This window comes from Acartia tonsa, chromosome 1 (assembly GCF_053477335.1).
Source record: "Acartia tonsa isolate MP-2025a chromosome 1, ASM5347733v1, whole genome shotgun sequence".
NCBI lineage: Eukaryota > Metazoa > Arthropoda > Copepoda > Calanoida > Acartiidae > Acartia > Acartia tonsa.
In genome coordinates, this window is record NC_137260.1 from 42,658,170 (window position 1) to 42,672,409 (window position 14,240).

The 14,240-nt window shown below is 32.3% G+C and overlaps 2 protein-coding genes across 2 annotated transcripts in view; both read right to left on the reverse strand.

Annotated features, from left to right (window-relative positions):
• Positions 1–13,024, reverse strand: 128up (GTP-binding protein 128up). The gene is made up of 9 exons (XM_080162542.1): positions 12,571–13,024; positions 12,034–12,256; positions 11,533–11,715; positions 10,889–11,073; positions 7,182–7,334; positions 3,798–3,907; positions 1,571–1,698; positions 984–1,105; positions 1–334 (listed from the first exon to the last, which is right to left on the reverse strand). Exons 2-9 carry the CDS (start codon positions 12,175–12,177, stop codon positions 253–255), a joined length of 1,107 nt encoding a protein of 368 aa, XP_080018668.1. The 5' UTR covers positions 12,178–12,256; positions 12,571–13,024; the 3' UTR covers positions 1–252.
• LOC145320087 (STAGA complex 65 subunit gamma-like) overlaps positions 12,848–14,240 on the reverse strand; it is a 6,165-nt gene continuing 4,772 nt past the window's right edge. The window contains exons 9-11 of the mRNA XM_080162531.1: positions 13,720–13,860; positions 13,411–13,490; positions 12,848–13,024 (exon numbers count right to left, since the gene is read on the reverse strand). Coding sequence (XP_080018657.1) covers positions 12,848–13,024; positions 13,411–13,490; positions 13,720–13,860 — 398 coding nt within the window. The remainder of the gene's footprint in view (positions 13,025–13,410; positions 13,491–13,719; positions 13,861–14,240) is intronic.

Genomic DNA, 14,240 nt, shown 5'->3' on the forward strand with positions numbered 1-14,240 from the left:
TTTGGAATAATCAAATATATTTCAAATATATGACAGAGACAAGAGATAAAAAAATAATCTATATTATCATACAAATAAGTTCAAGCAACATTTTATAACTCTGTTTCAATAAACATTTTAATTTATGTCAACTTTTGGGATAAAATAACAAAGTTTAAAGTTTATTTGTATGATAACGATATTATCCAAAACGATCGTTTGGTTGTTAACGCGTTTTCTGGAAGAATAAACAGCTGTTCATGATGAAAAAGTTTAAACTTTCTTAACAATCTGAACAACGTCTTCATCTTCAAGTACATGGTCCTTGCCAACCCTCTGAGGCTGGTGCTTTACACTGAAAAATAAAACAAAAATTTTAATGAAAAATATACAAAAAAGGGCGATGTAAGTGATAGTCTATTAAGGACGAAATATACAATGATATCTTCTATGAGTGCATATCTGAACCAAATATTAAAGGGCATAATAAGTAGCTTTGTTAAGAAAAAACTATTTTAGACAATGCCATCATGAAAAAAAGCTCCTTAAATGCTATGACAACCCCCTTACCTTTTTATTTGAAGGGAGAAGGGTGGTAAAATAAATTAAGAAATAAATAACCACAATGACTTTTAATCTTTTTTACCTTTTCTTTTAGGGAAGAGGTTTCATGAAGTAACAAAAAAGATTTCATAATGAATATCCAAATAATAAAGTAACAGGATCTCTGTCTGTCTCTATTCGCTAACCGCAGAAACGATATGGTTCTCCTTTACTATATACCTAGCTGCTTAAATGTCCTGGGAAGGTTTATACCTATTTGGGGGGAGAGTACCACCACCCTCCCAAATGAAATCGCAAAAAATATAACTAACCCCATCTTGCGTCCGAAAAAAATATTTTTTTTTTGTAAACAACTGATCTTAACATTATTGAAAAAAATCATTTTACGTGTCCTAAATGCCTATAGGGACGTAGCGGCTAGTGATATATAATACAGTTACCTAGATCCCCAGACAAGAGCATACTTGAGCTCCTTGATGATAGTCCTATGAATCTTGTTACAGAAATCCTCAACAGTACACTTGTGAGTCTGCAGCACAACTGGAGACTCATAGTCAGGCAACTAAAAAAAATAATTGTCAAATACCTGAAAACATTGGTTCTGATACAATAGCGTCAGAGAATATTCAAAAAAATTTTTTTGCTAAAGTGATCAAAGGGCTTCCAACTTGGGTTACAAAGAAATTTTGGAAGATTATTAATTTATTATCTTATTTCAGCATAAATAAGTGTTAAATACTAAAATATATCTAACTTCCATGAATTAGTGTTAGGAGCGTAAAATATATATAACTTCAATTGTATGTGAATTAGAAACTAATACTCATCATATTAGACTCAAAGATAAAGAGTATCTTTCAAGCCTGTCATCAAAAGGTACTGGAAAGGTATAACCAAGTATTGATTTAATTAGAGAAAAAATATTAGACTATTTATAAGTAAATACTGGGTAGAGTAGCCCTTTAAAAAATAAAGTCAAAAAATTTTTTTTCGAATTAGTTGGTCACAGCTGGGTGTAATGACTAACCTGACCCTTAGGCTTGGTGTAGATCCTGACAAGTCTCAAATATTCCCACATTTTCTCCAGCAAAGCATCATAGTTCCACTTGTTATGCGCAGAAATTGGAACACAGTGAGGAATTCGGCAGATAATATCTGAAATAAAATAATTGAAAGTTTTCAAATAGTATAGCTATATAATAATAATAAATAGGTATAACTAGTCCATATTATAAAGTGCTGACCAAAATTGACTGTATATATGTTGACTAAATTAAGGTATTCAAATTGTCTTCATTTTGTTACAGCTGCGCTACATCAGGATATAATTGTTTCGTTGAGAAAGATACCTATTTTAAATATGTTTTTTGAACATTGTTTGGTAATATAAAAATTGACTTTATTGTTAAAAGTACAATTATTAGTTTATTATTTACTTTTAACCAGGGATAAACTTTTTCTCCCTCTGGTGTTTTACTCTAATGTTTGAGACCCCAAAAATATTGAATATGCGATCCATTGACCCATCCCTAGATCCCTGGCTTTTAACTCTGGAATTGACGTCACAACAAAGGCGAGAGTCATTATTCCTTAAAACATGTGTTCTACGTAAATGGATGTAGAATATTCGTGGATGATATAACAGGAAAAAAAATTGTCGTCAATTTAGGTTGCAGTTTACCCCCGCATTTATTGGTCTTTCTAGTAAGAAGAAAGAAGATGGGATAAAGAAGGGGGATGGGGGAGATTATTATTTTAGCCTGTTACAGAGTTCACTTTATTACCTATAGAACATAAAAATCTGGTGTAAGATCCAAGTAATTATACATCCATTTCTACGTAAATTTATAAATATTTCTTCAGTCCTTTCCTCTCTCTCTCTCATTCTTTCTCCCTTCATGAATGTTTCGGATTACTGTCTCAGAAGGATTTGCAGGAATGATTCCTAGTACTGTTGAGTGGACCCAAAAATATACCCCTCCTCCCCATGAAGCACACATAAAAAATTTTTCAAAATGGGGACAAGTAGTTTTGTTTTAGCTCTTACCACCGCCGTCTTAAAACATTAAGGTTCAGATAAAGTATTTGAAAGGGCATGAATTAAGTTTTTGACCCTCACTGTCTTGCGGGGGGTTATCATTTCTTAACCTAAAATAATTCGGGTTGAGAGTGGGGTGGGCATGGAGGGGTGGTTCACTAAATTTGCCTGAGATATCACCGATTTGCAAAATTAGGATTAAGATTTTGTACTCAACAAAATTTATTTTAAATGTCTTAGTGACTTTAATTTAAATAAATTTAGGTAAACCAGTACAAAAAGATTATCTATAATACAAAGTAGTACGATGTCTGTCTGTCTGTCTGAAGCTTAAGATCTCAGTAACCACTGAACCGATTGGGCTCTACTCTTCAGGGGATATATCTACTGGTCCTGGGATGGTTTTACGCTATTTTCTCGGGGGGTGGGACACCCCCAAACCCCCCCCCCAAAAAATGAAAAATCCGCCCTACATTTTTTTACTTTTTCTTTTAAAATCTAAATGACACAAAAATAGGTTAGGGGCGAAGCCGGTAGTGTACATATAATAAAGCATAAAATCTTGATATTTTGTTTTTGTTTAAAATCGATTCTGGACAATTGGTGTCAGTCCAATGGTCTGTAATGATGGTGGAAAGGAAATGAGATGCTATAGTTGCAAAAAATAACTGGTTTTTAACGAGGTTTTAAAAAGATGGACAAAAATGCGCGCAGGAAGAGGAAATACAATGAATTAAGCTTTATTCCAATAGTGTCTAGCTTAGATAGTTTTATTGTCTCTATTCTTTAAATAAGAAGCTATAAAAACTCTGTCCAATGTTGTGCTTATTTTTAAATAAGACAATGGATGTAGAATATACGTGGATATTATGACAAGGGGAAAGTGGTCGTCATTTTAGGTTGATAACATGAAACTCGTTTATTGTTCATCCAGTAGGAGAGGAGAGAATGGGCTAAAGGAAGTGGACGGGGAGTATCGTTATTTTAGCCCGCTGCGTCTTTCACTTTATTAGAGAACATGAAAATCTGGTGAAAGATCCATGTAATAATACCTTCATATTAATTCTATATAAAGTGCAAGACGTGTAACAGTCAAGTATAATACAGTACACAGATGATAAATACAGATGAAGCTTGCATGCATACATAAAGAACAGACGAACATACGGACAAAACCATAGATATAGAATAGCTGCGATATTAACACAATATTTACCAAGTTCTTCGATGCTAATTTGATCAATCTTGTTTAGAAGATAGATGCAGGGGATATAGGTTCTGTTCCCCTCCACAACATCAATAAAGTCGTCAGCTGTTGCGTCACATCTACAAAATAAATATTTCCCGTTAGTTTACATTAAAATCCCGAAAACAGCAGATTTTCTAGACGGCACAAACTCTAGGCCAGGTTGATGTAATATTCGAATGGCGGTTTAGCTTGTAATGTAACAAAGAATACAATAAGCTGTATCCGAAGCTTACCAATCTAAGATTGGTCTAAAGAATCCCTCTTCCAATCATTCGTGTGCATCTGGATCCTTACTTCAGAGAATCAGGGCTATATAAATAACACAACTATTTTCATAGACAACAAGCAAATTAATCAAATAAAACTTTGGTTTATTAAGTACTAATTGCTTCCCCACCTAAGGAAAATAGCTTAAAACCACTCTTAGAACAAATAACAAATTATTTTTTGGGTTATAAGAAACTAACTCACTTCTATTTCTCCTAAAAATACAGTTATTCAACACTTACTTATTTAACACATACTTTCTATATCTAGGAAGGAGTCTATAAATTACAGATTTTGCAAGGCAAATTTCCAAGATTTTGTTGAACCAATTTGTCTAATATAATCCTGAGTAATAAATATCTGGGAAAGAGTATGACCTAATTTCTTAGTGCAAAAGATTTTTTTTAACAGTAAGATACACAGAGGGATTTCTGTACTTAAGGAAAGATTTTGTATTTTATAATATTGTTACAATAGATTTTTTTATCAATTCAATTATCCATTTTAATTGCGTTACAATATTGTTGAGAATCTTTATATGAATTAACTAAGACTTAAATTTTTTTGTAGTCCAAAACACCAATAAAATATCCCTACCAGTTCACCTTGAAACCTATATGTTACTGATTGTTGAACTCTACAAATCAAATCTACGAAGTGTATGTTTACTGTTTAGTGAAAAAAGTCCTTAAAAGTTCCAATATAAGATACAATAAGGAAATTTGAGCCTTGCAGAATATTTTTAGTAGCGAAGCTACTCTATAATTCGAAATGTCCGTCCGTCCGTCCGTCCGTCCGTCTGTCCGTCCGTCCGTGTAAGACAGAATAGGGGAAACGTGATTTTCTCGGCTCCTATTAAAGATAGACAGCTGAAATTTTTTGACAACATTCCTATTATTAGGGAGCACAATTAACTATAAAACATCAAGGGCGGTCGGACCGTTTTTTAGCAGGTTTTAGGCTATTTTTGTATTTTTCACATTTTTCTCCATATCTTCAGTGTTTATGGTCCGATTTTCAAAATTTTTTCAGTTATTGATATCAAAATTAAATTTCCTGTCGTTTACAGAAAACAACCATGACGGCCACACTGCCATTTTGCAGGTTTTAGGCTATTTTTGTATTTTTCACATTTTCACCATATCTTCAGTGTTTATGGTCCAATTTTCAAAATTTTTTCAGTTATAGACATAAAAATTAAATTTCCCGTCGTTTAAAGAAAACAACCATGACGGCCAGACTGCCTGTTTGCAGGTTTTAGGCTATTTTGTATTTTTCACATTATTCACATTATCTTCAGTGTTTATGGTCCGATTTTCAAAATTTTTTCAGTTATAGATATCAAAATTAAATTTCACGTTGTTTAAAGAAAACAACCATGGCGGTCCGACTGCCTTTTATCAGGTTTTTGGCTATTTTTATATGTTTTACATATTTCCCCATATATTTGGTGTTTTGGTCCCATTTTCAAACTTTTTTGGGATATTAGTATCAAAATAATTTTTCCCATTGTTATGAGAATCTTTTATGTAATTTACTTTGACTGTCGTCATCATTAAAAATAAAACAAGGTTTTGTGTTTTTTTTCTCCAATAAATCTATTCTTGATTTTAATAAATACACTTTAAATCTACTTTTACGTATTTCCATCCACGATTTTTGTGCTTCGCTACTTATGGATGTTGTCATCCTTGTTTAATTGTCAATCATCCAAACATGTATCTAACCATTCGAGTGCACATATTTTATTTTTAACATTTAAAAAAAAAAAATTCTTCAAGTTTGTTTACAAATGTGTAAAAAGATAAGAAAATTGAAAACAAACGGTCTACAAGATACATACAGAGACAGGGATATAGCAACCTGAAAAAAATCTATTTTACTTATCAGATAATCAAAATTTTGTGGTCAAAATTTTCTATTTCTATCATAGAGAGACCCGTAATAAATTCAATTTCTCTCTGGGAGACCTCTAAATGGCAATGGAAAGAAGAAATTTTTTAGATGCCGTAAACCTCAGAAAGAAGAGACAATTGGCTATTTAATACACTAGTCCCCAAAGTTTTATAATAACGTTTTCTTATTCGTTGGCTTGACAAGTTTAGGGACTTTATCAATTTTTATTGGTTGGTTAATTAAGTTGAGTATTCGAACCTTTCAACCAATAATTTTAATCTACAAATAGGATAATTTTTTGTATCATCATTGGGGATGAACATTAATTTATCGGCCATTGTCTTATCCCGTTATCCCTGGATATCCCTGTTTACCAAATAAAGAAAACTTACACTTTAGCATGAAAGATAAAATATATATTTGGTCAAATAATGATTAGAATTAACACTTCATATATTAGAAGAAAAATATTGGGAAGAATCTTCAAATAAAATACTTTTTAACCCTATCTTGAAGTTTCTGTACATTTTTATTTTTTTATAGCTCTTAGTATTCTTTTAGGTCATTGGTACCGTATGTTCTGGGTTCTAAACGTTCCAGAACTTACTATTTTATATCATAGTAGCGGATGCGACCAAATTTTTAAAATGGGAAATTTCCATTTGAAGGTTTAAAGTACTGTTACAAAGAACCCGATCGATTCAGTGGTTAGCTAAATCTTTTGATAGACAGACATCCTGCCTTTTTTTATACAGGGACAAGGAACGTGATTCATTCATAAGCTCACGCTGATATGAAAAACAGAATCGGTCCAATGCAATGGTTGGTAAGATTTTAAGCTTTAGATAGACAGACCGACATGCTAACGTTTCTTTAGAAGGCGATACTACAGAGAAAGAGAGAGAGAGGACAATGAGCTATTTATTACGCTAGTCTCCAAAGTTTATAATAACGTTTTCTTATACGTTGACTTGATACATACATACATACATACATTATACGTTGACTTGATAACTTTAGGAACTTGAGTGAATTTTTAATGGTTCAAACGTTTCAACCAATAATTGCAATCTACAAAAGGGGTAATTTTTTGTATCATCATTTGGGATGAACATCTGTTTATCAGCCATTGTTTTTTCCCTTTAGATCCCTGTGACACTACAGTCGCAGATTTTTAAAATTATTTACCTGAAAACAATATCAGCATTGCAGATCCTGTACTCGGCCAGGATGGTCTTGACTGTGTCGAGGTCGAGCTCTGACTGTGGCACCATGGTCTGCATGTTGATTCCACCCTTCTCCTTCTTCTTGAACAGGATGTTTGGTGGGTCCTTGTTCAACCTTGTAACAAAATTATTTTATTGGATTAACAAATTTAATAATACTTAAGAAGTGCACTTTTGCCCAAACTACCATAATATATTTAAATAATAATAAAAGACAATATAGTATAATATAAATATAAATAAAAAGTCTTGCAGATAGAAAATTTAAAAACTTATGACAAAATAAATGTAATGTTTAAGTTATATTTCAAGACTTTCAGCATAAACACGTTCTCTTATTCGTTGACTTAATTCCTCTTGTGTAATTTTATTGAATCGTGATTAGTTGGGTTAAACAATAACATGCATTGTCAAAGCATTCCAATATATAAATATAATGGGGTACTTCATTGGGAGTACACATCAATTTATCTTCCATTTTCTTATCCCTGCTATATATAGAGTACCTAGGGAAGTTACTTAAAATCTCGCAAAACTAAAAGTACAAAATTTGGAATTTCTGCAGCAATAATGTAAGCTATATTTTTCTAGGAATACAAAAAATCTTCAAATCTAAATATATATTATTTATTTCATCAAAGAAATTCTTAAAATTGTATTTTACATGCTGGGAATATGATTTCATCCCTATTTGTTTAAATGTGCAAACTCATTTAATTCTGTATAAATGGGGAGACGAGGAAAAAGTTGTTGTAAGAAAGTTAACTTGTCAGCTGTATATTTTCTTCAGTCAGGTTTTAGGTTTTCTTATACCTACTACATAAATAGATTAAATCTTTTTGCCAGAGCAGTGTTAAAAAAGTCATATGACACTTCAATAAGAATCAAATTTTAAATCTAAGCCTTTCTACAGTTCAGAGATTCCATGACACAGTCTTTAATGGATAGCTCAAGGCTTATAAGAGGATTCCTTAAACAATAAGCTATATTTAGGAAGTGTATCAGTTTTCTAATCAATACATAAAAGTCTGTATTTCTCCGAATCCGATTAATTTCCTCTGGATTAAAACCTGTTCTGATCCTTACTGAAAAAATTGGGGCTCTATATTCGAAAATTGAAAAAAAAACATCCCATTACTTAAATTCTACAATAAAATAGCCTAGCACCACCCTGGGGCCAATGTGAAGCTTTCCTAAAATAGAAAACTTGATTGGTTCAATTGTTATTTAAAACTTAAGCTTCACACAAAAATACATTACTACTTTATATATTAGGATATACATGTTCCTAACCCCTTACTCTGATTTAAAGAAATAACAATAGAAAAGTAAAACTTTAAAAATAAATGAATAAAAGAAAAGCTAATAATTACATTATGGTTGGCTAGTCTAGATAAATTAAGATGTTTAATTAGTCTTTGTACATTGTACAATGCATTAACTTTTTAATCATTTAATTAACTTAATACATACAACTAAATAATCTCTTTTCTATCAAAGGTCGATAATACTTTATAAACATTTAGATTATTGTGAATTTGTGTAAAAACTGATTGCAGCTTTCTAGTTTCTAGTGATAGTCCTTGATCATTTAAAAGAGGATGAAAAATTTGAGAATTGGCATATTTTCATAGAAATGTTGACTCTTATAAAATAAGTATTATGTACTTATACATACCTAGAAAACTATGGACAATTTTTATTTTTCAAAAGTCCAATTCTAGCGAAGCTTCTAGAATTAATAAGTCAAACAGACAAAAAAAGCAACTGTAAAAAAATCAAAATCTATAAAAAAGAAATGTTAAATGTTATTTTTATTTTATTAATTGTCAGGGATGGAGGGGATATTGGGCTGTTTATTACAGTAGTCCCCAAAGTTTTATAATAACGTTTTCTTATTCGTTGGCTTAACAACTTTGAATACTTTTATTAAATTTTGGTTTTTGCTTTAAGTTGAGTGTCCAAACGTTTCAACCATTGATAGTAATCTACATTTTGTAAATCTTCATTGGGGAAGTATATAAATTTATCGAACATTGTCTTATCCCTTTATATCCCTCATTTATTATTTATTTTTTTGTCTGTCTGTCAAGATCTTGCTAGCCACTAAAGTGAATGAGTTCTCCATTTTAGAGAAAATTAACATAGCTCCTAGAATGGTTTTAGGCTACAGTATTTATAAATTACAAAATCTTGAGTTATTTTCAGGCTTTTCTGAAAAAAAAACATCGAACAGAGATGCTGGGGGAGAAGTCACTAGTAAAAAGACTGAGTTTAAATTCTAAATAGTTGAAGAAGGAAATGTTATTTACATGTTTATTTTCATAAAATGATGCATTTAAAAAGTTCTCAAAAAATGAATATTTTCATATAATACCTATATATTTTAAAAGTTTGTATAGTGTTTAAGATAAGGAACGGATTTAATAAAATTACATCGTGAGATAAGAGGAACAAACGTTAAGTCGATAATGAGTAATTTGTATTTTATAAAGTATTTAACAGAAATTAATTTTCTTTATTTTATTTAATAAATAGGGGGGGGGGGGGGGGGGGTAATGCAACCATCTTGTAATCAATGTAAAAATGACACTTCGAATTCGAATTTCCATCTGAAATTTTGCATTTTACAGCCGTTTAGCCGTTTATAGGCTATTTTTAGGGCAAATCTGTCATAAACTACGTAGGAATCAACTATTTGAAACATATTTTTGCTTAAAATCATGTGAAATGATACAAAATAAACATTTTTTAGATTTCTAGTACCAGCAACTACCGGCTAGAACTGTTTGAAAACGTTTTGGAATGGAAAACAGTATTATGTGGAGATAGGTTTCGTGGTGGATTTGCCTTGAAAAAAAGCCAAAAAATGGCTTAACGGCTGAGCCGCCTGCCGTTAGCCGCTACTTTTCCGACTTTTTGTTCGATTTAGGGAAAATATACCTACAAAGGATTACTCATGCAAAATTTCAGATCGAAAATCGAATTCTAAGTGCCATTTATACATTGATCACGAGATGGTTTGCATTAACCCCCCCCCCCCCTTAGCTTTTCCTAAATTATTGCTGAAAGTTTCAAGTATTTAGATGAAGCCTTTTTTGAATCTGACCCACATTGTATCATGCTAGAGACATAAAAAAATTAAATATGATTCATTCAAATATAAACAATGACAGTTAAATTTATTTGTTTATTCTTTAACAGGTATAAGGTATAACCAACAAGCGAAATAAATCTAAAATAATATTTGGGAGGCAGATGAAAGTGTTGGTCCCCAACGACAGCTAAAATTAAGTATATGCTTCGCGTTTTTTCCCCTATTTATTTCGTTGTTGGTATAAGCTAATTCTATAACAATCATATATAAGCTTCTAGGGAATACTATGAAACAGGGGTGTATAATGTATATTCTGCTTAAGATTAATTTTTTTCCCCTGCTCTAATTTTTTATATTTTTTTTCCCATCCCAGTTTTTTTCCAGCAAGGAGGGGTGAAATGGAAAAATATTTTAGAACTATTTATTTTATTTCTATTATCCCATCAAACATAGAAGGGTCAAATTTGCAGAATATACACTACTGCTAATGAAATTCCAATAGAATGTATATTGGAATTCCATGATTATCAGCTTATTTGTAAACTATGTTTAAAAACAATAATTTTAATCACCTGATTCCAAATCCTTCCAATTCCTTCTCAATCAGATTCTTGTGTCCCAGAGGCTTGAGAACATCCAGGACAATGAAGATAAGGTTGGCTGTTCTAGCTACGGCGATGACCTGCCTACCACGACCCTTACCATCCTTAGCACCCTCAATAATACCGGGCAAATCTAGCAGCTGAATCTTGGCACCCTAAAATTGACAAGATTATAAGTAAGGAATGTTCTAAATGGGTAATTGCAACGTTTATAGCTTAATGCCAAAACATAAATAAATATTGCATAGTCAAAAAGCGAAGTATTTTAAAGAAGAATAAGATGCCTAGTTCAAATAGGTTTTTTATAATGATATTTCCTCTTTGAGTTTTATGATGCTATAGGTACTTTTGCCATTCAACGCAAAGTTGTTATTTTTTGGTTGCTACAGCTGATACTAAAAACAAAATCCGATATAATTCAAATAATATAATCAAAGATAGAAATTATACCTAATTATAAGTGCAATAAAATACAAGGTTTAGAAGAAATCTCATTAAAACATTTCTGTTCTTCTTCAGCCTTCGTTGGCATCTTAATAACTCCACTTTTTTGTTGAGAAGCTTAAATATAAATCTTACGACAATTTATGTATCAAAGAGCTGATTTTTCTCACCTTGTATTTAATACAGCCTGGAACAGTAGTCAGTGTGGTAAACTCATAAGCCGCCACCTCACTGTACACTCCCGCCAGGTTCGACAGCAGCGTTGACTTCCCCACCGAGGGGAAGCCCACAAATCCTATTCTAGAGTCTCCTGTTTTGGCAACCTCGAAGCTGTCTTGGCCTGCTGATCCTCCCTAAAATATATTTAGACTTAAAAAATTAAAATATGGTGTCTATAGGAGAATATTTTACTTTTTTTTTTAGTTAATAATCATTATATAAAAGCAACAGGATAACTGTCTATATATCTGTCTGTCAGTGCTTACGATCTCGCAATCCGCTCAACAGATATGGTTCTTCTTGACAGTAAAGCTTAGCGTAGGTCCTGAGAAGGTTTATGTTAGGAGGGTACCTCCAACCTCCCAATAGAAATCACCTCAAGTACCCATAGAAGCCTCAAGAGGCATAGCCGATAGTGTCAAATAAACCATCAAGTATGCTAAATTTTATACCTGGGACTTTGGGGTGATAAGTTCTCTTCTAAGCTTGGCCAACTTAGCCTTCAGCATACCCAGATGACCGGCCGTGGCCTTGTTCTTCTGGGTACGCGCCATTTCAGACTCGATATCCTCGATCTTCTTCAGAATGTCTCCCATTTTGAAGATTTATTTTTTTTCTCTGGAATGGATTATATGCTATAGGTAGTTGTTATTTTTTGGCAGTATCACATAAACACTTACTCAGGGGTGTATATTTTCAAATTTGACCCTGCTGAGGGGGGGGGGGGATAAAAAATATGTGGTTGGGGGGAAAAAATGTAAAAATTAAGAGAACTGAAAGCATTTTTTTCCATTTTTCTCACCTTGTTGGTGAAAAAAACTAAAAGAATATGTGGGAGGGGGGATACTATAAATAAAATAAAGAGTTTTGAAAATATTTTTCCATTTTATTTCCTTCCTTGCTGGAAAAAACTAGGAGGGGAAGAATTTTAAAAAAATTTTGCAGCAGGGGAAAAAAATGAATCTTGTGCAGAATATACTCCCCTGCACTTACTAGAGATCATACTTATAGAAATCAAAATATTGATATTTGAAGTGGTATGATCTGCCATAACGGATTAATTCAGTTAATCAATAAACAAACAAAACAGGAAATTTTCAACTCTTCTAAGCAAAAAGATTATTCCATCTTGAATCTTATAAACCTTACAGTCTACCATATCGAATTAATCCTATTTTGACACAACTTTTCATCAATTATAAACTTTATGTTTATTATTAAAACTTTTAATATATTAAGTATATTACAAAATTATATCATTACATTTTACATAAACTTTCCGCCACTTCGCCGGCGTTTCTTAGCGGAACCGCCCGCAAACTGCGGACTAGGTGCGTGCAGCGGTCGTGGTGTGAATGCTGGCGAGGGTGTGGGACACATTTGTCTCGGAGTCAAGGCTGGGGATGGGGTTGGACAGGATTGGACACTGAATGCCATCTCGCTCTAGGGTGGATCCTTAAATCAATTGCAGAAAAAAAAGATTATATGTTCAAAGACAAAGATGGGTTTATTATTACTAGGATAATACACCACCAGATTATCATGTACTCTAATAAAGTGAAAATTATAGGTGGCTAAAATAATAATCACCCCATCCATACTCTCCCCTCTTACTTGATGATCGAACTGACCAATATGTGATGTCCATGTTAGCATCTTAAAATGGCAACAATTTTTCCCCTTCATAATATTTACGTATATTCTATATCCTTTAAGATAACTAATCAAGTAGAAAATATATAAATGTTTTTTTTTATATATATTTTTACGTTTTACTGTTTTGCATTAGTTGTTAACACAAAATTGTCAATATTTTTAAGGACCCATCCCTGGTTGGAAAGAGGAGCAGCTTCTTCACCGAGGTCAACACTAGCGGCCTCTAGGGACTGCAGCATTTGCATACCTACATCTAAAAAAAAAATTGTAAGCTATACAGATATTTGTAAAAAACATTAATAACAAGAATGATTAAGTGCAATAAAAACAAAGTATTGTTGATGGAAAAGAAAATGTGAGCAGTACAAAAAAATTTTTTCATGTTAAAAACGTAAGAGCACAACAGTCCTTCACTTAAAGACCTTTTTCGACTATTTTAAACTACTAACATAGTATTATTAGTAGTTTATGATAATACCAACCTAAAGTTGGCGTGGCCAGGTTGGGTAGACTCTCCCCCGCGCCCTCATCACTGCTGGGGAAGTGCATCTCAGGTATATTATCCTGCCCTGACTCCAGGCAAGCATTCATCTCCTTAGTGTACATCTCCTCCAGTTCTCTACACCAAAATATTAAATATTATGTTTATGATCTTTAATATCAGCAAGAAATGTGCCGTTTCCAATCACTATACATAGGACACTAACGTCAATACAACAATAACTTGGAAACTTAATCAACAAGAGTACAAATATGCTTTCTAAATATATCTCAGGGATCTTAAGAAGATAACAATGGACGATAGATTAATATTATGATGATTAACATAATTACCCCTTCAAGAGATTAAAATTATTGGTTAAAAGTTTGGATGCTTAGGTATAATTTTATTTCATCAACCAAACAAAAAATAGTTCCCAATTAAATATTTGAGCCAACGAATAAACGAAAAAAATACAAAACTTAAAACCTCCTTCTTTTGCAATACTCAGGAATAATTAAG